Here is a 26,415-nt window from a genome sequence, read left to right on the forward strand (position 1 = left end):
TTGGAAAGAAATTAAAGTCAATTTCAATATACTGTAGCGTCCAGAAGAAGTGCACGCAAAGTCTGACGCTCTTTTTTAAACTTTTATTAAGCAACGTATCTAACACAGCCCAAGTTATCTTGTTCCTTCCACATGCACATCTATCCTCATTTCTCATTTCCGCAACAACAACGCTTCCTCCTTCTTCGCCAATCACCTTACAGGCGTGCTATTTTCACAACAATAGGAATTCTGAATATCACTCACTCAAGAACACAACATCAACATCAGCAGGTCGTTACACTATCCCCCCCTTTCAAAGTCCCTCGTCCCCAAGGGGGACAACAAAATCTCTCAAGTGGGCTGGTCACCGCCTCAGCCTCCGGGGTCTTGTGTTCCCCCTTTCTGGGGAGGAAGTCACAGGAAGTGCTACATACTGTGAAGACCAGGACGAGGTCCCCGGAACGGAGGAACAAGACTCTCTAGTCCCTGGGCTAAGGCCCATTCTCCCCGGTAACTCCACTCCGAGTCCTGCAGGAGTGCCCGTGCCCCGGTATGGTGCTAACTGGTCGCAGTGCAGGACAACTTTTCTGCCACCGGGTGGGAGTTGAACACGGTACACAACTTCCCCAAGTCTTTCCTACACTCTACAAGGGCCCATCCTGTCGCTGTCCAGCTTCGGGCATCTTCCCTTTTTCCGTTGGGGGTTGTACACCCACACCCACTCTTCAGCGGTAAAATGTTGCCCTTTTTCGTGCAAGTCGTAATTCCTCTTTCGTATACGGCCAGCATTCCAAAGCTGGTTCCTGGCAAATTCGTGAGCTAAATCCTGCCGGTCTTGTAGTCTCTTAGCGTACTCCACTCCTGGTGGACCAACCGGCGCATCCGGCATTTCGGCAGGTGTACGGATCTCTCGGCCCAGCATTAAAAGGGCCGGGGAGCAAGAAGTGGAGTCATGAACTACTGACCTGTATGCTATTAACACAAGAGGAACATGGCAATCCCAGTCCCGCTAATGTTTAGCAGTGACAATTGCCAACTGTTGTCCCGAGGTGCAGTTAAACCTCTCCAAAAGCCGGTCACTCTGTAGGTGCATGGGTGTTATCCGGGTCTTCCGAGAGCCAACTTTCTCACACAACGTTGCAAAAAGCCTTGACTCAAAGTTTCTGCCTTGATCGATGTGGATGATCTCTGGAGCACCGAACCTTCTGAACATCCCCTCCAACAGCGCGTCTGCAATAGTTTCAGCTTCTTGCTTCAGGTCACATTGTAAAGTAGTCCATTACTGTGAGGATGTAGCGGTTACCTCTTTCTGTGCGAGGAAAGGGCCCGGGGACATCTATCCCCACACTCTCCATAGGACAGCCCGCAGGGAATTGCTGTAGCTGTGCATGTGATCTGCCTGCAGGGCCCTTCTTTGCCACGCAGCTGTCACAATGCTCGCAATAGTCAACCGCATCTCTTCTGTGTTGACCCCAATAAAAGGCTTTGCGGAGGCGGCTTAGGGATTTGGAGATACCAAAGTGCCCAGATCCCGGGACCCCGTGCCCTGCTTGTAGGACCGACTCTCTCAAAGTTTTTGGCACCACCACTTGCCAGCGGGTCTCCCCTGTGGCTGGTGCTCTCCAGCCTCTTTGTAGCACACCATCGGACAGACGCAGGGTTTCAAACATTGACCAGAGGCCTTTTGTAGCGCGTGAGAGCATGGCAATCTCCTCCCACTGTGGTCGCCGCTGTCCAGCCACCCATGCGCCAACGGGCTTGATGTCACTGTCCTCCTTTTGTCCAAGCTCCCACTCCACTACCGTGATGGGTGGCTGCAGCAGTCCATGGGAAGGCCCCCTTGCATCCACCACCGCACACAACCCATTTGGATGGAGCCCCTCCAGTGTGTCTTTTTCTCACAATATTGGCAATTAGTTACGTAGCAGGGCCGTCGAGAGAGTGCAACAACATTGCCATGTTGTGCTCCTGGCCTATGGGCCACGGTTAAGTCAAACGCCTGTAGCTCTTCAAGCCAGCGTGCCAACTGGCCTTCAGGCTCTATGAAGGACATAAGCCACTGTAAAGTGGCGTGGTTAGGGTTGGGTATCGTTTGAATTCAAACGATTCCTATTCCGATTCTTTGTTTCGATTCCGAGTCCTGACGATTCTTGATTTCGATTCTTCTTGTACCATGCCGGGATTATTGTGTTTGACAGGTAGTCCCTAGAAGGTGGCATGTATTTTGGGTCAAGAGTTTTCACCATATCTCTTCAAACATAAACAATCATGTAATGTTGCTGTTACTGTTTAGCCCAGTATCAATTAGCTTAACTCTAACGTTATTGCTTAACTAACCTAAATGTTGGAGATTCCACCTCTGAAAAGGGATGCAGTCTTTTGATTATGTGTGCTGTGACCTTTTTGTGGCATTCTTCCGTCTGTGGCACCGACATCTTCCCCATTGCCGCTACGGTGAACGGAGTACGCTGAGCACATCGCGGAGCCTGGCTAGCAGGTTGTAAATTGTCTATGAAAAAATACGCGGGCTACTTTGTTAGCTGCCTCAACGTTAGCGCAAAACACATTATTTATTACATATTTATTGTTTTACTTACCGGATTCGGACTGCAATGCAGGGCGTCGGAGCCGGAGCCAGAGGATGAGGCAGAGGATGGTCGGCGCAGCGCGTCAAAGACGGGACACGTATTTATTTGTACTCCATAAACTTGGAGGTGCTTCATCATGTTCGACGTGCACCCTCCTAAGCACAAAACAGTCCTGTCGCACCTGTTATATTTCGCCGATATTTCATTTTTTTTAGTAAAATAAAGCCACACTTTTGACCACCGACGCCCGTATTCCATGCTTGACTGACTCGCTCGGCTACATAGGCTCGGTTATGCTTTCACTTCCGGCGGTGGGCGCTTCTTCGTTGGTGTTCAGCGGCTTCTTCTTCCGGGTCGGCGGACATTCTTTTTTTCCGGTCGGCGGACTGGGTATCGAAACTAGGAATCGAAATTTTAACTTTTGAACAATTCCGGTAGAATCGGAAAGTTAGTCCCGGTTCCAATCGATACTCGGTTCCCAACCCTAGGCGTGGTCAGTTCTGACTGTAAAATAAGTCCGCCCAGGTAATATGAGAAGTGGCGGACAGCAGTGACTACCTCAAATAGCTTCCGCCGGGTGACACAGTAGCGCCGTTCGGCCTTGTTAAATGTCCTGCTATGGTATGCGATCACCTTCTCGCCTTCAGGTGTCACCTGTGACAGCACCGCTCCGGAGCCAACATTGCTGGCATCAGTGTCCAAGACAAAGGGGGGACTGGGGTTAGGTGGGGAGAGGATGGGAGCCTCCACAAGAGCTCTCTGCAGTGAGCTCTTCAGTCTTTTGTCTGACACTCTTCAGTCCAAGTAAACGACTCGCCCTTTTGCAGCAACCGGAACAGGCTAGCAGCGATGCAGGAGAACCCTTTTAAAAACCGCCTCTAATACTGTATGATGCCAGGCCGAGGAAACTCTTCAGCTCATGCACCGACCTCAGAGTAGGCCACTCTTCCACAGTGCTCACCTTCTCAGGTACGGTGCCCACCCTGCCTCTTCCAACTCTGTGTCCCAGGAACGTGACTTCCCGTTTCAAAAAGCAGCACTTTTCACACACAGACACACACGACCCCCCCACCCTCCATCCCGCGGTAAACTACTGTCGACCAATAAAACAGGAAGAAAATGTTTGGTTTTTTTCAAAACAAAATCCAATCATATTTAAATTGCCTTTTTTAGATGAGCAGGACGAGTTGGTAATATATCCAATCACAGTTATTTAAAGGCCTACTGAAATGAGATGTTCTTATTCAAACGGGGATAGCAGGTCCATTCTATGTGTCATACTTGATCATTTCGCGATGTTGCCATATTTTTGCTGAAAGGATTTAGTACAAAACATCGACGAAAAAGTTCTCAACTTTTGGTCGCTAATAAAAAAGCCTTGCCTTTACCGGAAGTAGCAGACGATGTGCACGTGACGTCACTGGTTGTAGAGCTCCTCCCATCCTCACATTGTTTTCAATCATACCGTAGCCACCAGTAGCTAGAGCGATTCGGACTGAGAAAGCGACAATTTCCCCATTAATTTGAGCGAGGATGAAAGATTCATGGATGAGGATAGTAAGAGTGAAGGACTAGGAAATAAAAATAAGTTAAAAAGGGCACTGGGAGCGATTCAGATGTTATTAGACACATTTACAAGGATAATTCTGGAAAATCCCTTATCTGCTTATTGTGTTACTAGTGTTTTAGTGAGATTATATGGTACCTGAAAGTTGGAGGGGTGTGGCCACTGGTCTGGTGACCGCCAGTGTTTCTGAGGGAAGCCATGCAGCTGCAGGAGGACGCAAGCTCCGCTCATGTCTACGGTAAGAGCCGACTTATTACTACCATTTTCTCACCGAAACATGCCGGTTGACATGTGGCCGGGAACCATGTTCGCTTGACCGCTCTGTTCCATAGTAAAGCTTCACCTTCGAGAATTTTAAACAAGGAAACACCGGCTGTGTTTGTGTTGCTAAAGGCAGCCGCAATACACCGCTTCCCACCTACATCTGTCTTCTTTGACTTCTCCATTATTAATTGAACAAATTGCAAAAGATTCAGCAACACAGATGTCCAGAATACTGTGTAATTATGCGATTAAAGCAGACTACTTATAGCTTGGATCGGGCTGGAACAAAATGTCCGCTACAACCGGTGACGTCAAACGCATGCGTCATCATACGCGTCATCATTCTGTGACGTTTTCAACAGGATACAACGCGCGAAATTTAAAATTGCAATTTAGTTAACTAAAAAGGCCGTATTGGCATGTGTTGCAATGTTAATATTTCATCATTGATACATAAACTATCAGACTGCGTGGTGGGTAGTAGTGGGTTTCAGTAGGCCTTTAAATGGAAGACGGAGGGGGGTGTTGGCCAATCACATGCTTTTCTTTGTTGAAATGAGGAAGTTTTCACTGGCGGCGCCAAAACAAAAATGTGTGGATTTAACGAGTTCTATATCATATTATGTGAACACCTGGGAGAAACTGAACAGGACACCTTTTATTTTGAACGCTATATGTACAACACGCGAGCCAACGACTGTGACATCTACACAACTGTAAGTAAAAACTATGTGTATTTGCTGCTTCCGGGTCTGACACACTACTGCATAAACACATGATAATGAGGGCACGCATTGGAAAAACACACATATTGTACTTTTTTTTTAAGTTTCTCTGTGTAAATGCATTGAAAAATGCAGAAACCTTCAGGCCTGATGCAGCTGACCAGTGGATAAACAACTTCGAGAAGAATGTTTTGGTATTATTAATAAGACTACTGTGATTTTCTGTTTTTTCAATATGGACTATTGTGTGTGAAGTCCCACTTAAGGTTAAATTCAATTTAGGAATTAGGCCATCAAGTTAAGATACATGGTTGTGATGGTTGAAAACTTGTGGCTGAAGGAACTTTTTTAGTTTCCCCCGCAGCAATTGCCACCTTATTGTGGTCAGGGGGTTGCGTACCATACCAGCAAGAGCTCAGGTGCCTTCTACACCAAGTCGGCTGAGGTTATCCTGGGTAAATCCCACCTAACCTTACCCTTGTCCACACACACACACACACACACAATGGTCATATAAGACCATAAGCCCCCGTCTGCCGGCGCTACGCGACCTAGTAAGCATGCGCAGAAATGTGCACGTCAGTCACCTCCAGTGTGGCTTTGTGTGCAAGTTCTTGAATTAAATTTTAACTTATCTGAACAATATCCAGTGTTGTGGTATTTCAATTACCGTATTTCCTTGAATTGCCGCCGGGTATATAGTATGCGCCTGACTAGAATTACTGCCAGGTCAAACTCGTTTCGTAAAATATTATTTTTATTAGCGCATGTCTAGAATTTCCGCCAGATCAAAGTCGTTTCGCAAAATAATTAGCATATGCCTAGAATTTCCACCGGGTCGGACTCGTCACGTCACGAGTGACACTTCACCTGTCATCATTTTCAAAATGGAGGAGGCAGATTTCAATAATTTGAAATCGCATAAAGGGAAGAAGATTAAGAGCTATTCAGTAGGATTTAAGGTCCAAGCTATTGAATATTCTAAAAAGAAAAGTAAGCAGCTATGTTTTATTAATATGCCGTAGCTGCGTGTGTCAAATATGAGTCATTAAATGACTCCATCTCCTGGTGGTAGAGGGCGCTAGTGATCCTTGTTGCGACTACTCGGCTGCAGAAGAAGTGACAACAAGCACCAAGAGTGAGGAGCGATCTTTCATTTTTTCCTCTCGCTTGCACTTTTAACATGGAGGATTACATATCTAAAATAAAACAGTTTTTTAAACTGGACTTTTAATCGAAGCAGGAGGTAATAAAGGAAGATCTCCATCGAGACAGAGAGACCTTTAAAACTGAAGAAAGATAACGAAGACTTCTATAAACACGTTATCGATGCTTTTGATCAGATGGAGTTGCACATGGACTTCATTTATAAGTAAAGGTAAGACCATAATAACGTTTTTTTAATTAAATGTGCTTTTCATGATGGTATCGTTACATCACACTCAAATTTATAAGCGCAGGCCTAAATTTACCGCATGCCTTTGGTAAGCATCGGAGTGAGAAGAGGTTTTAAAATAATTAGCGCCCCGGCGGAAATTCAAGGAAATACGGTAACTGAAATCCAGTGTGCTGTGGGGCCCTATTGTAGTGAAACACACCTGAGACATCATTAATTAATCAAATCTTTAATGGACATGTGAAAGTAAACAATGTGATAAAGAACATTTTACATCAATCAATCTAGGGATCTAGAGATCTGGTCAGGACACTCAGTCTTTCGCCTTCACCTTCATTGTTCATTTGTTGTTGGTGACTTTATATACTCTGGACCTAGACGTTAAGCCTGCGACAATCTGGCGGACAATAACTGATACAGTCTGCTTTGCTAGTCCAAATGTAGTCACCGTTTTCCGTAGTCTTCCCTCGACGGCCAGGTAATACAAAGCACACGCTACCTTTTTTTTATCACATCCACGGGAGCCTGCATTCTCGTTGACTCTCCTTTGACAAATAGGCAACGTTTTTCGGTAAGTAGAATTAGAAATTCGAAAGTTCTCTTGCCGTCTGAGAAGTGTTGTATCCGAAATAGCTGCAATCGCTTTCTCTTAAGGTATTCATGTGTGATTTCTCCTTTCGTGTGTACATAAACAAGGGCATGTCCCGATGACTCGCATCCATATTTCCAGTGGTTAGCTCAGAGTTACGAAAGAGCTTTATTATGAAGATGGCTGAGGCGCGTTCTTTATGACGTCACTTCCTGTGTGGGGTGTAGCCTTTTTGACATCACTTCCTGTGTGGTGCGTTGTCTTTCTAGCGTCACTTCTTCTCCAGTTTGTAAACGATCGATGAGTCCATGCAAAGCGAGGAGCCGGAGATTCAAGAAATACACGGCGCACTTACCCATGTAGAAAAATTATCTAAGGAGGGGGACCTTAAACGATGGTTCGGTGTAGCTGAAATGGTGCTTAGGCTAAATAATTATTCGTTTAAGGCAGGGGTCCCTAAACTACGGCCCGCCAGCGTTCGACATCTGGCCCGCGGCCAAATTATTTTAACCTAATGTGGCCCCCTGGTCAAAAAGTTTGGGGACCTCTGGTTTAAGTAGTTATCCGGCTTAATGTAGACAGGCCCTCAGTCTTCAGTTGGTCCACCCAAGTTGCACAGGTGTGAAGGTAGAGGCCTGACAAAGTGCAATCCACTTCTCCAGGTTGGCATTTGACACATAGCGAACAACCAAATTGAATGAAGAAGGCAATGTTATACTGCATTAGCACAGAAAAAAAATACGATATACACAAGATGCCCCTTTTACATTTCTCACAAAGCGCTAAACCAGTCCTGGTTTAAGATCAGATGTTACCAGACTTTCCACGTAGTCACCCGCGCTGTCATTGCCAGGCTGCATATGTGCAAGAGTCTAAGAAATGTGGAGATGAAGGATTATTTATTTTACAAACACTATCACTTTTGTATTTTTTCATTCAATATATATATGTTTCATACCACAAATAAACAATCTAACGTATGGGTTATGGATTCATGTGAAAATGTTTAACATCAAATGCCGCAAAGCATTCTGGGAGAGCTTCCGGAACTTAACAAATCATACATGTGTTTGTAGTGTGAAACGTGGATATTGAAGGACCAAACGCAAAAATATACCGTTATTTAGGGTAACAATTGTACTCAGGTGAAATATTCCTTCAATGCGCAAGTACATTTCAGCATTCCTTTGATTCCCACTCATGCACAGAAGGACGTGTATTTTCATTTGGAGCATGTCTCCCCACTCTGCTATGAACAAGGCAATTCTTTATTTTGTTAATCAAATCGTACAAACAAGCTTGAGGTAGTATGTGAGTTTAATTTTGTACAGTAAATACACTCTAACACTTGTCAATAACAATTTCTCATAGTCATATATATTAGTCAATGTATACATTTGTAACATGAAAACCTGTGCAAACATTTGTCATCTTCTTAATGTACCTTCATGTGCTCAATTACAACACCAACACCTTCAACGGCTAATTTCTAAAGTCTTTGTCAACTTCAGCCAGGAGTATTTGTCCTTGAGACTCCAGATTCTCCAGGATCTCCATGAGAAGCAAAGTATTCTCCCCTTCGTGCTCCTTCACCACAGAACACACTTGCCCTGACAGTTTCTGTCTGGCAAACTCCAGCAGAGTGTCGGTGTCACGTGCGAGTCTCACCGCTCGTAGGTCCGTCCAGCCTAGCGTCACTTTTTGGAGGGAGTGCCTCTCCAGAGCCTGGACCAGTTTGTTCCCCAGGCCGGAGACCATGTGGCTGGGCTCCATGCGTCCAGGCAGGCCAGTCTCCTGCAGGTGGCACACAATGAGGTGTGCCAGCATGCAGGAGCCCGCCTCCAAGAGAGTGTAGTTTATTCCCTCCGTGGCCTTCTTCAGGTTGGAGTCACCTGCTTCTGCGCTACGGACAAGCTCCGCCTTCTGACTGGTTGCGGAGACCAAGTCCAAGGCAGTGCAACCTTTTCCATCAGTCAGTTGGAGGAGTTCAGAACCTGGAGGAGATTTTCAGTTAAGATTTTGTACCCGTGCATTAAGTATGGCCTACAAATACATTTTCAGAGTCAGGTAGGCCTGAGTCAAGTGTGGACTCTTTAGTTTGCTTTTGTTGTGAGTGAGCGCACGCCTCTGTGGAAGATCAGAGTGTGACAGGTGAAGAGCTGCTCTGAAGCTATTTTTGAATCTGCATGAGCTTACAACAGGCAGCTTTGTTTTTGGATTGACTCCAAAAAAATCAACCATGTGGCGCACATCTGAGCACTCTACCGAGGTCAGCGCTTATATACCTGTTAATGGAACTCATCTACATAAGAGTCAAACATGAGGGGCAGCTGTCAAGGACATAAGAGCACACATTTGATCAAAGAGGGTGGTGGTGAGTCAGCTTGTTTCCAACAGGTTACAATACAACACAGTAGTGCTGGTGGACATTACCATATCGTACTACCAAACAAAAATGTCACCTGTACGATATAACTCGTAATATTGTTGTTTGTATCGTCATTTTAACGTCCGGGCTGCGCCAAAATGTAACGGCAGCCATACTGCTACTTTGCGGGAGCATTTTTACGTCACTTGAAATAACTTTATGAGAGTAAGGATGTCACCAACATAGCAGAGCACAATGGAAGCTAAACCAACAAAACCCGAAAAGAAAAGGAAAGTGATATCTCCTTTGTTTGCACTAAAAAAGTCAGACATCGACCAAACAACTGTGGGCTAATCTGTAAAATATGCTGCAATGACTCGTTCTTTGTACAAGTCTTTCCTAATATTTTACTTTAAAACACCACACTGGGGGATGTAACAATAAATGGTACGAACAATAACTACGTTAAAAACTCCCGACAGTCAGTATTGCTGTTTAAAATCAAAATGATCTAAAACCCAAGATTTATAACTGCACTTTCATAAAATCACGGACTGACTAGCGCCAGCTCGCTAGCTTAAATGCTAACATGAAAACAAAAGGCATTAACGACTTTCCCTATTGAGAAACGACGTTCCCCAATCTAAACTTGTATAAACACATTACCAGGGATGTAACATATCAAAATCTCTCGGTACGATAATACCATGTTATTAAAGCCACGGCTAGGGTTGCAAAATTCTGTGAATATTCAAAGTTGGAAACTTTCCATGGCTATTAACAGGAATAAATGGGAACAATGGGACGGTGTGGCGTAGTGGAAGAGTGGCCGTGCGCAACCCGAGGGTCCTTGGTTCAATCCCCACCTATTACAAACCTCGTCATGTCCGTTCTGTCTTGAGCAAGACACTTCACCCTTGCTCCTGATGGGTGCTGGTTAGCGCCTTGCATGGCAGCTCCCTCCATCAGTGTGTGAATGTGTGTGTTAATGGGTAAATGTGGAAGTAGTGTCGAAGCGCTTTGAGTACCTTGAAGGTAGAAAAGCGCTATACAAGTACAACCCATTTAGCATTTATTAAATGGAAATTAACAGGAATTAATGGGAAATTAATGGGAATAAACATTGAATGCAACATGCTAGATCTTGCAGCATGATTATTAGCTAAAACAACCTGATTTAAAGCAAAATCAGTTGAATTTCAACCCTGAGCTGTGCATTCCTCCATCACATGTGCAGTGCATTCTTCCATCACATGCACAGTGTTTAGCTTGTAAACCCTTCACCTGTTATTTACATCAGCGTTATGATGTGCTATTACATAAAGAGATAATTACTCACACTAACAAGTGCCAACATGGTGCAACTGTGATGACAAAAACCATATAAACATCCACACAATGTTGTTAATTTCCTCTTCTAGAACACAGTTCTGTGCTTGGGAGCTGCTGCAGGGATGGCAGGTGAAGTGCATTTAGGTCGGTGCTGGGTGTCAAACACTGTACTGGAGATAAATACAACACCTGGGGGATTACACCAGAGCATGGGACAATTACACCATCCTGTGTGTGTGTGTGTGTGTGTGTGTGTGTGTGTGAGCCAGATGCAATCTACACACGCATACAAAGTGCAGAGTCCTTTGGCCTTTAGAGGGCAGGCAAAGACAAGAAATATAAAAGTGAGTGAGTGGGGGAAGGAGTTCAATTGGAGCAAAAAGAGAGAGCGAGGGATTGAAGAGGATGCAGTGCAAGTGTCTGTCGTCTGAGGGGAGGCTGGGAAACAGGCAGCCCCACACAAACACCTACTCCTCCCTCCTAAACACAGGCAGGGCGAGCGAACCTCCACCAACGTCATCACATATCCATTGGCAGCTTCTATCTCGCACCATGAAACAAGCAATGAAGTCAAAGACGCATCAAAGAAATAAATACGCAAATAAGCGAAAACATTTCTTTGTAACTCACCTCTCAAAAGTATACATATAAACATAATTAGATGAGGTGGTAATTACTTGTGTGTTAACACCAAAGCACTGTCAGGTAAATCCAGCGAGAATTACTGGCTGACGTTTCACATTTTTGCCAATAACAGTGATGTGACTCCTAACTGATCTTATTATAACACTACTATAGTCTAATAACCTAACAATATCTAAGTAGCATGTAAGTCCAAATAACTATATCGAGTTACTTAGAGTACAAAGTACGTGAGTTACGAGCCTCCTCACTGCTTGTGGCTGTAGTGATTGTCAGGATGAGGCCCGTAAGATTTGTACGGTAAAAGCATTTTACTTGCATTTGCGACTAAAAATAGATCGTACTGGAGTATTGGGGGGAATGAGCACATGTTCAATTACAGATTGTAACCCTTTTAATTAGCATGTTGCTCCTGAAATAAATCCATCTAAATTCGATCAAACAAGAGAAGAATGTTTGGCCATCTGTACAGCATGTTTGAAATAAACCTTAACTATAATCAAATGGACAAGTGATTAACGCAGAAGTGTCAATGATCACTCTGTCTGTGCCGAGAGCTGTGTGTGTCCCTCCATCCTGCGCCATTTACATGGCTCACGCATTTATCCCGTTTTCCAACACGGATGTAACAAGGTCTTAGTGGAAAATAACTGGTTAATAAAAGCCGTTTTTTTCACCGTCTTAAAACTTGACACAAACTGTATTACACACTAGTAACTACGAGGGTCGGAGGGAATATTGAACAACATGTCAATGATTGAAGTGACAAACCTGCCATCGAAACAATACCCTGTTTGTTGACAAGAACATAAAGCCATGGAAGCACATTCAATCTATTCATTCAGCAGAGGTAACACAAACCGGTGAATGATTCAAAAGAGCTGCTGTTTGAGCCTACAAACTGCCGCTGCTAGCCTGCGAAGCTAACAAGAACAGTTCAAGCTAAAATACCTGTGAGACTAAGAATGAGCGTGAACTCGTCACACGTCACTAGGCAACAGGCACCGTCTTTTAAAGGCACACACACTGCTCCAATATAAAACGTATCTCAACTGCGTTATGGCAGATATTTTTTAGATACATATTATTATACCAGATACTTATTTACTTTACCTAGTAATTACCTTTATTAAAGAGTAATTATTTTTTGGTAAAGTAAAGAGCAACAATAGTTAATGAGTTTTTGAAATACATTTTCAGAACACAGCATCATGAAGCAGTTGGCAGGTTGGTGCTCCTGGGTAAAAAATGTGTGTGTATGTCCTATAATATTGTTTACCTATAAAAAAACACCATTGTTAGAGTTCAATTATGTTCATGTTGCTGCTGACGTTTAAAGTGAAGTGAAGTGAATTATATTTATATAGCGCTTTTCTCTAGTGACTCAAAGCGCTTTACATAGTGAAACCCAATATCTAAGTTACATTTAAACCAGTGTAGGGGGCACTGGGAGCAGGTGGGTAAAGTGTCTTGCCCAAGGACACAACGGCAGTGACGAGGATGGCGAAAGCGGGAATCGAACCTGCAACCCTCAAGTTGCTAACACGGCCACTCTACCAACCGAGCTATACCGCACATGTCCTCTTAAACCAGAGCACTTTATTTCACAGTTTGTTCTTGTGTTTTTGTGAACTCAAGAATTGTGCATAGCTAAAGGGTTTATTTTTTTATAAGACTGAAGATTTACAGCACTTTTTTTTTTTTAAATTGTGCCTATCGTTCACAATCATTATGAAATACATCAAAGGTCTGCTTGCAAGGAGCCTATGAGAGCTGTTCAATTCTGCCTATAGAGCTCCTATAAAATATCCAAACACCTCCATTTGGGTTTTATATACATGATGTAAGTATATATGTAAGGAAGTAATATTTATAATAAAAATTCTTAATTACGTATTTTGATAATCTTAAGCATATACGGCGCATTCATTTCAAACACGCATCACGTTTGCTTTTTTTTCCCGCTCAATGTAGACTTTATTATAGCCAACTAACATAATAAAACATCACTTACTGTATAAGGTTTGCTGTCATTAAGATGCTGACAGCTTGGATGTTCATATATTACCATTATAACACTGAAACGCCCTCAGGAAGTGTTGCTTTAAGGCGTGTCTAGCTAGCCAGCGCCGAACGTCCATTCAAAGTCGGCAGTGGTTTAGCTACTTCTAAATCACTAATCCTCTACCTCCCTGGCGACAAATAAAGTAAGTTTCTTACACGTATCATTATTACAGCAGGACGAGGAATAGCTAAACATGCTTCACTACACACCGTAGGAGGATACGATAGCTAACCGCTAACAGCAAGCTAGCACTCTGATTGTAAACAAATTCCACGGGTGGATCTACACCTGACATCCACTGTAATGACACCAAGGGCAATAGCTTACATTTAGTCAATACTACTGTGATTACATCTATATTTTTTATCGTCACAATTATTATTTAAAAAAAAAAACATGTTATGTTTATAAATTCAAGAAATACATCCCTGGACACATGAAGACTTTGAATATGAGCAATGTTTGATCCTGTAACTACTTGGTATCGGAGACATTTGTAGTGTCATCCAAAACTTAACGTAAAGTATCTAAACAACAGAAAAATAAGTTAATTATTACATTTTAAAGGGGAACATTATCACCAGACCTATGTAAGCGTCAATATATACCTTGATGTTGCAGAAAAAAGATCATATGTTTTGTTAACCGATTTGCAAACTCTAAAAGGGTGAATTTGACCTTTCACCAGTGACGTTACAACGGGAAGCAATCCGCCATTTTCTCAAACACATTACACACACCAAGTCAAATGAGCTCTGTTATTTTCCGTTTTTTTCGACCGTTTTCCGTACTTTGGAGACATCATGCCTCGTCGGTGTGTTGTCGGAGGGTGTAACAACACGATCAGGGACGGATTCAAGTTGACTTACGTGGAGTGCACGGCATGCTAATCGATGCTAACATGCTATTTAGGCTAGCTGTATGTACATATTGCATCGTTATGCCTCATTTGTAGCTATATTTGAATCCAGCCTTTCCCTCCACCCACATTTAATGCCAAACAGACCCATACCAATCGAAGGATTCAAGTTGCACCACTGTCAAAAGATGCGAAAGTCCCTCGTTTGTTCTGCACATTTTACCGACGATAGCGATGCTACGACAGAGATGTGTGGATATCCTGCGACACTCAAAGCAGATGCATTTCCAACGATAAAGTCAATGAAATCACAAAGGTGAGTTTTGTTGATGTTATTGACTTATGTGCTAATCAGACATATTTGGTCACGGCATGACTGCCAGCTAAGCGATGCTAACATGCTATTTAGGCTAGCTGTACGTACATTTGTAGCTATATTTGCATCCAGCCTTTCCCTCCACCCAGATTGAATGCCAAACAAACACTTACCAATCGACGGATTTAAGTTGCTACAGTGGTCAAAAGATGCAATCGTTGGTTAGAAGGCGATCGCTGAATAGCTGCAATAGCTATAGCTATAGCTATTGAGCGAATAGCTTCAATAGCTATTCGCTCAATAGCTTCAGTTTCTTCTTTAATTTCGTTTTCGCTATCTGCCTCCACGCTCCAACCATCCGTTTCAATACATGCGTAATCTGTTGAATCGCTTAAGCCACTGAAATCCGAGTCTGAATCCGAGCTATTGTCGCTATATATTTCTGTTCTATCCGCCATGTTTGTTTGTATTGGCGTCACGCAGTGACGTCACAGGAAAATGGACGGGTGGATTTACAGATAGCGAAAATCAGGCACTTTAAAGCCTTTTTTCGGGATATTCCTAGATGGGTAAAATTTTGAAAAAAACTTAGAAAAATAAAATAAGCCACTGGAAACTGATTTTTATTGGTTTTAAAATTGTGATAATTTTCCCCTTTAACATAATAAAACTTAAAACATGTGTAAATAAAACATGTTAAAAGAAAAAATAAGCAGATATTAACAGTAAATGAACAAGTAGATCAACAAACCATGTTTACAGCTTGTCCTTTATAATTTTGACAAAATAGAATGATAAATGACACAATATGTTACTGCATAGGTCAGCAGACTAACTAGGAGCCCTGTTTGTTTACTTACTACTAAAACACAAGTTTGGGACAACATTAGAGTGTACAAATCCATTCCATCCCACTTTTAATGTTTTTTTTTTTACAATTGCTTATATATTTGCCTCTAAACATTTAAAAAATACTGCCATTTTCAGCTAAATAAACAGTAGTCTAATGAGACTTTGACCATCGCACGCAACCTCTCGATCACGTGATTGCAACCCAACACTCATGTTAGTGACAGTACAGTTTAAGCACGTTCTCTGTCTTTAATTGAGTGTTGCAGTAGGCCTTATGATAGCATTGTGTTTATATTTATATATATATTTATATTTATTTATATATACATTTATTTATAAATATTTATTTATATATATATATTTGTATTTATATATATATTTATATATATGCATGTGTGTACATGCGTGCATAGTTGAGTTTAAAAATGAAATTGTGATATTTAAGATATTTCATATTGCTCCTAATTTGTTCGGTGCTACAATAATATGTTCTGTGCTACTAATTGTTTTCATTTAGTAGCATCGGTGCTACTAGTGTAAAAGCTAAGTATACAGCCCTGTTATAGCTTACAGCTACTTTGTTTTCCAAACGTGGGAATGGGGAAAGTGAGCTGAAAAGAAGAAGTGGATATTCACTGACAACACTTTCTTATTTGAGAGCCAATTTTATTTTCAAACAACATGTTATATGTTCATATTGTAGTGTTTGGTATTTTTGATTAAAACTTTTTTTTTTAAATGTAATCAATTAACAATGAAAAAAATTAATTTTGATTCATCTTAATGGCTGATGTTGATTTGAGGTACAAGTATTTTGAGTTACAAGCTTGGTCATAGAACCAATTAAGATGTAGACATAGTTAGGGCTTCAGTTGAACAGTCTAGGTACCCAGTAGTGACATCTGTCTTCCCTCATTATCACAGTCGACGCTTATGCAGAACTATTTTTGAAGAAATTTGAAGTTTTGAGCCTCTGTAATGGATTAAAACAAGTCCACCACCGATTGTCATTATAATCACTACTGCAGTTTTTGCCGTGCTAAGCCATGTCTAATTATTATTATCATTAGGACATTAACTTTTTGAAAAGTTTTCAACATTACCAAGGTTGTAGGAAGAGAGTGCACCATAAAAATAGTCTCTTTTGAGTGTATTTTTTTTTTTTTTTTTTAAAAAGCCTTTGACATTGCAAGGCAAAGTCAAATGTCTGAGTCAAGTTATTTTTAATTTTTTCATTGTGTGGATTGTTGCACTCGCAGAGCTCCCTGCTCTTATTCTTGAGGCGTAATCACTTAGAGGTGAGGTAGAGGTGGCCTTTGGAACTGGAAACGCTCAAAAAGCCAACAACCTGCATGAGGATTGCAGTACTAGGAAAAACGAACTCAGAAACTACTTTACAGATTTCTACTAATGTTAGGCGTAAAAAAAAAAAAAAAAAGTACAACCAACTCTGTGGAGGTTTGGTACATTTACCGAGAAGGAACAGAATCACCATTTTAACAGGTTTTCACGAATAAATTTTCCTTTTTTCAATATAGCCACACATGAACTGACATTAGTGTTTACACTCTACAAAACTAGGCAATATTTTTGGATAACAACATTTTTCATTTACAATTCCACCTTAACTTACGAGTGTTTTGAGATGAGAGACATCTTTCGGCTAGTAGTTATGCATGCAAAAAGTTTTGTTAAAAGCATCTCTGCCATTAGTTGGCAAATGTCAGCGCAAACCACATAATCTGGTTTTACTCGCTAGCATTAGTTTGAAGCTCGAAATCTTTGTTTTCCTTTGGAAAGAAGTGATTGGACATGACGGGGAGTGCTGGAAAGGAGCAGATGATATTTATTGAATTAAGGAAATAAATCATCAAAAACATGATGGGGCAAAGCAATTGGAGCGTGTCACAGCTAATCTGCACCATACTGAAGCATAATCAGTCTAATGTAGCCATGGATGTTAAAATAATATAAAACCAGCAGATATTTTCCATTAAAATATGGAGGAGATATAATAGAAGTCCACTTTCCAAAGTAAATGTGCATTATTATAATGCTTCTTAAAACCGCAGTAGTTGATAGTAGTAAATATTATTGCGGTGGTTCTCAACCTTTTTTCAGTGATGTACCCCCTGTGAACATTTTTTTAATTCAAGTACCCCCTATCGGAGCAAAGTATTTTTGGTTGGAAAAAAAAAGATAAAGAAGTAAAATACAGCACTATGTCATCAGTTTCTGATTTATTAACTTGTCTAACAGTGCAAAATATTGCTGATGTGTAGTGGTCTTTCTTGAACTATTTGAGAAAAAATAGATAAACATACCTCAAAACTTGTTGAAAAATAAACAAGTGATGCAACTATATATAAAGATTTCTACACATACAAGTAATCATCAACTTCAAAGTGCCCTCTTTGGGGATTGTAATAGAGATCTATCTGGATTCATGAACTTAATTCTAACATTTCTTCACAAAAAATAAATCTTTAACATCAATATTTATGGAACATGTCCACAAAAATCTAGTTGTCAACACTGAATATTGTATTGTTGTATTTTTTTTTCCATCGTTTATGAACTTACATTCATATTTTCTTGAAGTATTTTTCAATAAATGTATTTATAAAGGATTTTTGAATTGTTGCTATTTTTAGAAAATTTAAAAAATATCACGTACCCCTTGGCATACCTTCAAGTACCCCCAGGGGTACGCGTACCCCTATTTGAGAACCACTGTTCTATTGTATTAATTTTCATAACATATTATTTTAATCTAAAAGTTTGCTTTTCTATTTAAAATGCATATTACATATTAAAATGGTGCTATATTCGGGGCCAAGGCCCAATGAAATTAATTTCAATTAATTTCAATACAAGACCTTAATTTGGGATGCTTGTGTTTTGAGTAACGAGTTCTGTCACAGAACCAATTAAGCTTGTAAATTGGGGTACTTCTGTAATTCCACCTATTACACTTATAACACTAGCACCTTTTTGCTCTCATTGCACTCGATATGACTTTTTTTGTTTATTTATGCTTTATTGGCAAATAGTAAATAGTCATGTTTTTAATTTACTCTTTTAAAAAAGTGCAACCCCACCTGGACCTTGGTGATGAAAGAGGCCAGCCTAATGCATCAAGATAAAGAAAAATAACTTTGCCTCCATCGCTTTGCTTGTAGCTCCCGGTGGCTTTCACTAAATGTGAGAAGCAAGCATGAGCGTGAACATAATTAAAGATGATGCAGGGTGTAAGGCTGCTAAAATCTTGGCAAACTAATATACAAACCATTACCCATGTCCTTTGATTTCGCATCTACCTCTACAACACTGATACATTTACACAGGTTTGCTCCTGAAGGGGCTTTAACTGCTTCTTGCAGAGTAGCAGTCAAGGACGAGGGAGACTTGGATCGAGTATTTTGTCCTGCCAACCGCCTGACTGAGATTGAGAAAGAAAGGAGAATTTTCAGCTCAGGAAGAAGTGGGAAAGCAGCATGGAGAGAAGTGCATCTGAAGGCATGAAGACAGGAGTGAGGCCACACTCTCACCTCTCTAATAGCAGCCATGCTCGGTTCAACACCCACAGGGAAATAAAAGCAGAGCACAATGAACTTTCTTTAAAACGTTGACAGTGATGAGGCCTCTGTGTGTGTGTCCAAAGGGACCTTGTCTTCCTAGACCCACTGGGCTAAAGACATCACAATAAAATCTGCAGGGATTTTGCTGGGTGTTGTATACAACCTGCGTGTATAAAAAGGGGCGCTACGTGTTTAGCAACCCTTCCTTCCTCTTTGAGCTTGATGAAAGCCTAACAATTAGATGATAATTTACACTCAAAACTTCCAACTGCCTTCACGGATGACGTTGCACCATGTGACTTCAGTCAGTGGAAAATAAGGACCAGCTTTACCCCTTCTACGCCCTTGTTTTTGCCCTCCCTCCTTGGTTTTATGCGTTCACATCAATCAAGAGGCGTTTGAATTATCCCTCAAGTAGGATATAAGGACGAAGTAAGTCCCTCAAAGTGAAGTGAATCTTATATATTTTTGAATCTCAGTACAACTAAAATAGTGCTATTTGGTAACAGAAGAAAGGAAAGTCAAACACAATTACAAAAAGACGGAGTAGACATTGAAAATGTAAAAGAAAACACATTTTTGGCTGTAATAATAGATTACATAACGAACTGAAAATGTCATGTAAAAAAATATACAGCATAAGGTAGCAAAAAAAACGTCAATAATGAATAGACCAAAAATCACTTCATATTCTTTAATGCTCGCTAGTGTTACCATATCTGAGTTATTGTGCGGAAATATGGGGAAAAAACTACAAATGTGCGCTTCATTTACTAACAGTGTTACCAAAAAGATCAGTTAGAATAATACAAAACCCAAAACAAGTGAAGTTGGCACTTTGTGTAATTCGTAAAAAAACAGAAAACAATGATTTGCAAAACCTTTTCAACTTATATTCAATTGAATAGACTGCAAAGACAAGATATTTAATATCTTAACTGAGAAACATGTTTTTTTTGCAAATACCGTATTTCCTTGAATAGCCGCCGGGACGCTAATTAATTTAAAACCTCTTCTCACTCCTGCGCTTGTTCAAGGCATGCTAAAAATAAGCAGGCGCTAATTACTTTAACACCTCTTCTCACCCCAGCGCTTACCAATGGAATGCAGTACAAAATTGAGTGTGATAAAAAATAATAATTAATAAACAATTCTTTTGAGGCCGCGACTCAGTGGTTGGGCACCACTGCTCTAAAAGGTTCTTCAGCGGCCGCGGCCCAGTGGTTGGGGTTCATTGCTCTACAGCAGTGGTTCTCAAATGGGGGTATGCATACCCCTGGGGGTACTTGAAGGTATGCCGAGGGGTACGTGAGATTAAAAAATATATATTCTAAAAATAGCAACAATTCAAAAATCATTTATAAATATATTTATTGAATAATACTTCAACCAAATATGAATGCGAGTTCATAAACTACGAAAAGAAATGCAACAATGCAATATTCAGTGTTGACAGCTAGATTTTTTTGTGGACATGTTCAATAAATATTGATGTTAATGCGTGGGTTCCCTCCGGGTACTCCGGCTTCCTCCCACTTCCAAAGACATGCACCTGGGGATAGGTTGATTGGCAACACTAAATTGGCCCTAGTGTGTGAATGTGAGTGTGAATGTTGTCTGTCTATCTGTGTTGGCCCTGTGATGAGGTGGCGACTTGTCCAGGGTGTACCCCGCCTTCCGCCCGATTGTAGCTGAGATAGGCGCCAGCGCCCCCCGCGACCCCGAAAGGGAATAAGCGGTAGAAAATGGATGGATGGATGGATGGATGGGTTAAAGATTTCTTTTTTTGTGAAGAAATGTTTAGAATTAAGTTGATGAATCCAGATGGATCTCTATTACAATCCCCAAAGAGGGCACTTTAAGTTGATGATTACTTATATGTGTAGAAATCTGCATTTATAATTGAATCACTTGTTTATTTTTCAACAAGTTTTTAGTTATTTTTATATCTTTTTTTTCCAAATAACTCAAGAAAGACCACTACAAATGAGCAATATTTTGCACTGTTATTCAATTTAATAAATCAGAAACTGATGACATAGTGCTGTATTTTTCTTCTTTATCTTTTCTGTTCAACCAAAAATGCTTTGCTCTGATTAGGGGGTACTTGAATTACAAAACTGTTCACAGGGGGTATATCACTGAAAAACGGTTGAGAACCACCGCTCTACAGCATGTCATCACGCCACCCTTTACACCATGCTGTCTGCGTGTCGGTAAGACGTATGCATTTCGCTGCTTCTCATACGAGATTGCAATGCATACTTAGTCAACAGCCATACAGTTTACACTAATGGTTGTGATATAAACAACTTTAAAACTCTTACTAATATGCGTCACACTCTGTGAACCCTAACCAAACAAGAATAACAAACACATTTCTGGAGAACATTGGCTCTGTAACACATTATAAACGAAACATAAGAATTACCCAGAATTCCAATGCATCCATGGCTCTTGGCTATATTATACACGCGCCCCCAACCCATGCTTAAATAAGCAGGGGCGTCCATCATACCGTTGCTTGGATGGCAACATATGTTGCTTCAAAACCTGTATGTACCTTTCAGCATTATAGGTGCCTTCACAAATGTGTAAGTTACCCATGCCTTGGGCACTAATACACCCACATACCATCATAGATACTGGCTTTTGAACTTTGCGCGTATAACAGTCCTGATGGTTCTTTTCATCTTTGTTCCGGAGGACACGACATCCACATTTTTCAAACAACAGAACACTTTTCCACTTTGTATCAGTCAATCTTAGATGGGCTCGGACCCAGTGAAGCCGGCAGCGTTTCTGGGTGTAGTTGATAAATGGCTTTGGCTTTGCATAGTAGAGTTTTACCTTGCACTTACAGATATACCGACCAACTGTAGTTACTGACAGTGGTTTTCTGAAGTGTTCCTGAGCCCATGTGGTGATATCCTTAACATACTGATGTCACTTTTTGATGTAGTACTACCGCCTGAGGGATTGAAGGTCCATAATATCATCGCTTATATGCAGTAATTTCTCCAGATTTTCTGAACCTTTTGATGATGTATGGTGAAATCCCTAAATTCCTTGCAATGGCTCATTGACAAATGTTGTTCTTAAACTGTTCAACAATTTGCTCACGCATTCGCTCACAAAGTGGTGACCCTCGCCGCATCCTTGTTTGTGAATGACTGGGCATTTCATGGAAGCTGCTTTTATACCCAATCATAGCATCAATACATCAATATTTTTTATTGTCACACATTTTTTATTACTTCTTAAAAATTCATATTATGTTTATAAACTCAGGAAATACGTCCCTGGACACATGAAGACTTTGAATATGACAAATGTGTGACCATGTAACTACTTGGTATCGGATCGATACCTAAATGTGTGGTATCATCCAAAACTAATGTAAAGTATCAAACAACAGAAAAATAAATAATTATTACGTTTTAACAGAAGTGTAGACAGAACATGTTAAAACAGAAAATAAGCAAATATCAACAGTAAATGAACAAGCAAATTAATAATAAATTTTTACAGTTTGTCCCTCATAATGTTGACAAAATAATAGAATGATAAATGACACAATATGTTACTGCATATGTCAGCAGACTAATTAGAAGACTTTTTTTGTTTACTTACTACTAAAAGACAAGTTGTCTAGTATGTTCACTATTTTATTTAAGGATAAAATTGTTATTCTATTGCAATAAGAAACGTATGTTCAATGTACAGTAAGATTTTGTGTTAAAATAGAGCCAATAATTACATTTTTTGTGGTCCCCTTTATTTAGAATAGTATCGAAAAGTATCGAAATACATTTTGGTACTGGTACCAAAATATTGGTATCGGGACAACACTAGATATGCACACATTAACCCCACTCCTATTGGGAAAACAGCCTTCTGTAACAAATTGTGTTCAACATTAAATGTGTTTATTGTGGGGAAACACCACGTGCCATGACAGTGCAATGGGGTGACGCTTAATGCTTCTTTTCTTTATTCACCCACCTCTCCCCTATGTATGTGTGTACAAATCTGAACCGCACACAAATCTATGCATTCTATTGGTGGCAAATAGACCTCCTGGATAATAGATATGTGCAGCTACTTCCGTGCCATACGCACACGCGGGTCATGTGGAGTGGCCTTGGGCAATGGGGAAGCTGCGGGGAGGGGTGTGAGTGTGAGAGTTGGCTTTGCCCTCAGCCGTGGCATCCTTTTTTTGCCAGCTCCATAAGCCTGGAGGGACCCACTTGGAGGCGGGAGGAGTGGGATCATGCCCCCCACCTCACGCAAACACCCATGCATGCACGCACACATATTTAACACACAGGCCAAGGCCTCTGAGCAGACAAGCTTACAAAGGGGTGAGATCACTCCTAAATAAAGCCTTTGTTGGTGTGCCAGTGTCAGTGTTGCCCTCTCTGGCCTAACACAAACCTTGCCAGCTTGGCTTAGCCTGTCTGCTGCAAACAACAGGGACGACAGTGTGAGTGATGCTCGAGCGGAAAAAAAACATAGTTCCAGGAGGCACTAGGACAAAGAAGAAAGAGAAAGTGGGCCACTATCCTGTTTCCTATCAAGGGAGAGTGTGTGTTTCCATGGCAAATAGTTAAAAAAGAGAGATGTTTTTATTTGTTTTTTTACAACAAAACAATGGTTACAGTAACCAGGTCGGATGTGCCCCCTCAAGCCAAAACTTTGAGAAAAAGATAAGAAGTAGTTAAAAAAAAGCCCATGGTTTAGCAAAAAAGCCCACAAGAGAAGCTGAAGTCTGCACTCAAGAGGGCCGCCTCCTCAAAAGCCGCTAGACAAGAAGGCCATCAAGTGCGAACAAACAGCAGACAGTCAAGAGACACATTGAATGCCTACAGCTTGTACTCCCCTATCTCGCTTATTTTATTTTTTACATTATATTTACATTTCTTTTTTAGTCTTAACACCTGGTCCCTGTGAGGAGACCTGACCTCCACAGCAGGCTAGATGTCTGCTTTGTACACACAAACACACACTCTCTTCATCCCGGGCTCAAATTGTTTCACATAGCTATAGTTAAGTCTTCTTCCGCTGACCTCTTTTAATTCAACCTCCCGTTTCTGAGGAAGAAAGGCGAGAGAGGGAGAGAGAGAGAGGGAGAGAGAGAGAGGGAGAGAGAAAGAGAGAGAGAAAGAGAGAGAGAGAGAGAGAGAGAGAGAAAGAGAGAGAGAGAGAGAGAGAGAGAGAGAGAGCGCCGTTTCCTCTCCGGGACCAAACAATCCCAGTCTAATTTATTTTTTGAGGACAGAATATGTACATGTGTTAATGGGAATCAAGTTGAATCAAATTAACTCTAATTAGCCAATGCAAGAAGAGGCAAAGGTGATCAAGGCAGCAGATTTGAACCCCCCCCTCAGCCCCTATCCATTCCAGCCAAACGTGCACGCTCATAATTTGAAGGATTTTGCACAAAAAGTAACGTAATGTAATAACTGGGTTCCAATCACGTGACCAAGAGGCACTTCCGGGTTTTAGGCGATGGTCTAAAGTCCCATTAGGCCATGGTTTATTTATCTGAATCAGTGCATATTTTGAGATTTAGAGGCAAAACACGTAAGCGATCATGAAAAACATATCTAAAATGAGATGGAGTGGATTTTTATACTCTTAAAATTTTTAAAACAATTGTTTAGGTTTTAAACCATTCATCATCACCAAGACGACCACAACTGTACTTCATATGACAGTCACAGTATCTAGAGAAGAAAAGATTGGAGTCTTTACATCTGAGGGGTCCACAAATTAAACATTAATACGTGAAAGACAAAGTTGGACTTATTCGTACATCGCTAAGTTACTTACATTATTTGATTGACATAACGAGTGCTGCTGTGATCGTGACGCTAATGAGAAAAAGCATACGTTTTTTTGCAGTTGATTTCCTGCTACAAATATTAGTCTCATCAACAATTCATGTCTGCAGTTTTATGGTGTGATGTTCATGTTCTCTCATTATTTAGCTATAGATGTCCCTGTTTTTCAGCAATGTTTGATAGCCATATCACGGTTCAGTATATGCTGTTGAGTCTACCAGAAATGTATTTATTTACTTTATTATTATTATTATTAATAAGAATATGTTCTTGATGTGAACAAATATCTCCAAAGACGCTATAATGTGGTCATCCGTGTCGAATGAAGCACTTTGCTTTCCTGAACAACAACAACAAACTACGTTTTTTGGCTTCTGTTATGAAAATGGACAATGAGAACACAGCGGATTGGACCAACAATCACAAAATGTATTACAAGGACTTAACATGACAGTTTAGTTGCACAACTAGGTCTTCACAGTTATATTTAGGTATAGCAACCACAAAATAACTAGTGAGAGCAGATATTGAACAGTAAGTGATTGTTTTATTGAATTAGTCGTTTGTATACATTGTTTAGCTCTAAGCAATACGCTTCGCGTTTCACTAAAGCTGGATTGGTTGAGCACACTGCTTCTAAAGCCATTAGCTTATTGTCCTTATATTGAGGCTCTAAAATCCAAAGCTCTGGATCATCATTTGTCCCACAGTAGTCTTATTAATCTCTAAGGACGACTGCTATTATTAGTAGTGTCTGTTATTGTTGAAGGGAAATGCTAACGTTTTGATGTGTCAGTAAATGTAATACTTCATGTTTATTAAGTATTAACTTAATTATCAATATTTATGCTTAAAAGGAGCTACATATGTAAATATTAAATATTGTGAATGTGCCTGTTACTACATTACTTATATACTTACAGTGTCTATGTAAGACATTGATGGATGTTTTTTTAAAGCGTTTTATCGGCGGAACAGAGCAACTCCTCTTAGCTCCATTGTTAGCTGACTTTTACTAGTGTTTGCATAAAAAAACAAAAACATATGTGTTCTTGTTTTATTTTGGATTGTGAATAATAGGCAAAATTCACAAACGACTGCAGTTCTCCCTTAAAGCTTAACAAGAAGCTGAAAGACGGCTCGTATCTCAAATTAATCGTAAGTTAAAATCCTCGTAAATGGAGGTATGACTGTTCTTGTGTACTGTATTGCAGTGTACATTTCACTGTAAAAAGTCCACGCATATTTCCCTTGGTATCAGGAAAACTTCCCCTACTTTGAAATTCGGGCTTGGCGATATGGCCTTTTTTTAATATCGTGATATTATTAGGCCGTATCGCGATATACGATATATATCTCGGTATTTTGCCTTAGCCTTGAATGAACACTTGATACATATAATCACAGCAGGTTGATGATTCTGTGTGTCTACATTAAAACATT

At 40.7% G+C, this 26,415-nt stretch overlaps 1 protein-coding gene across 6 annotated transcripts in view; it reads right to left on the reverse strand.

Annotated features, from left to right (window-relative positions):
- slf1 (SMC5-SMC6 complex localization factor 1) overlaps positions 1-26,415 on the reverse strand; it is a 107,945-nt gene that overhangs the window by 6,700 nt on the left and 74,830 nt on the right. For 4 of the 6 annotated variants that reach the window (XM_061906246.1, XM_061906247.1, XM_061906245.1 and 1 more), the window contains exon 18: positions 8,411-9,105. The exons of 1 other annotated variant lie outside the window; for it this stretch is intronic. In XM_061906246.1, the coding sequence (XP_061762230.1) occupies positions 8,594-9,105 (512 nt within the window). In that variant the 3' untranslated portion in view covers positions 8,411-8,593. Of the gene's footprint in view, positions 1-6,782; positions 7,984-8,410; positions 9,106-26,415 lie in introns of those variants that run through there. One more of the 6 variants, XM_061906249.1, reaches the window with a different exon arrangement.

Source organism: Nerophis ophidion, linkage group LG07 (genome assembly GCF_033978795.1).
Source record: "Nerophis ophidion isolate RoL-2023_Sa linkage group LG07, RoL_Noph_v1.0, whole genome shotgun sequence".
NCBI classification, from domain to species: Eukaryota; Metazoa; Chordata; class Actinopteri; order Syngnathiformes; family Syngnathidae; genus Nerophis; species Nerophis ophidion.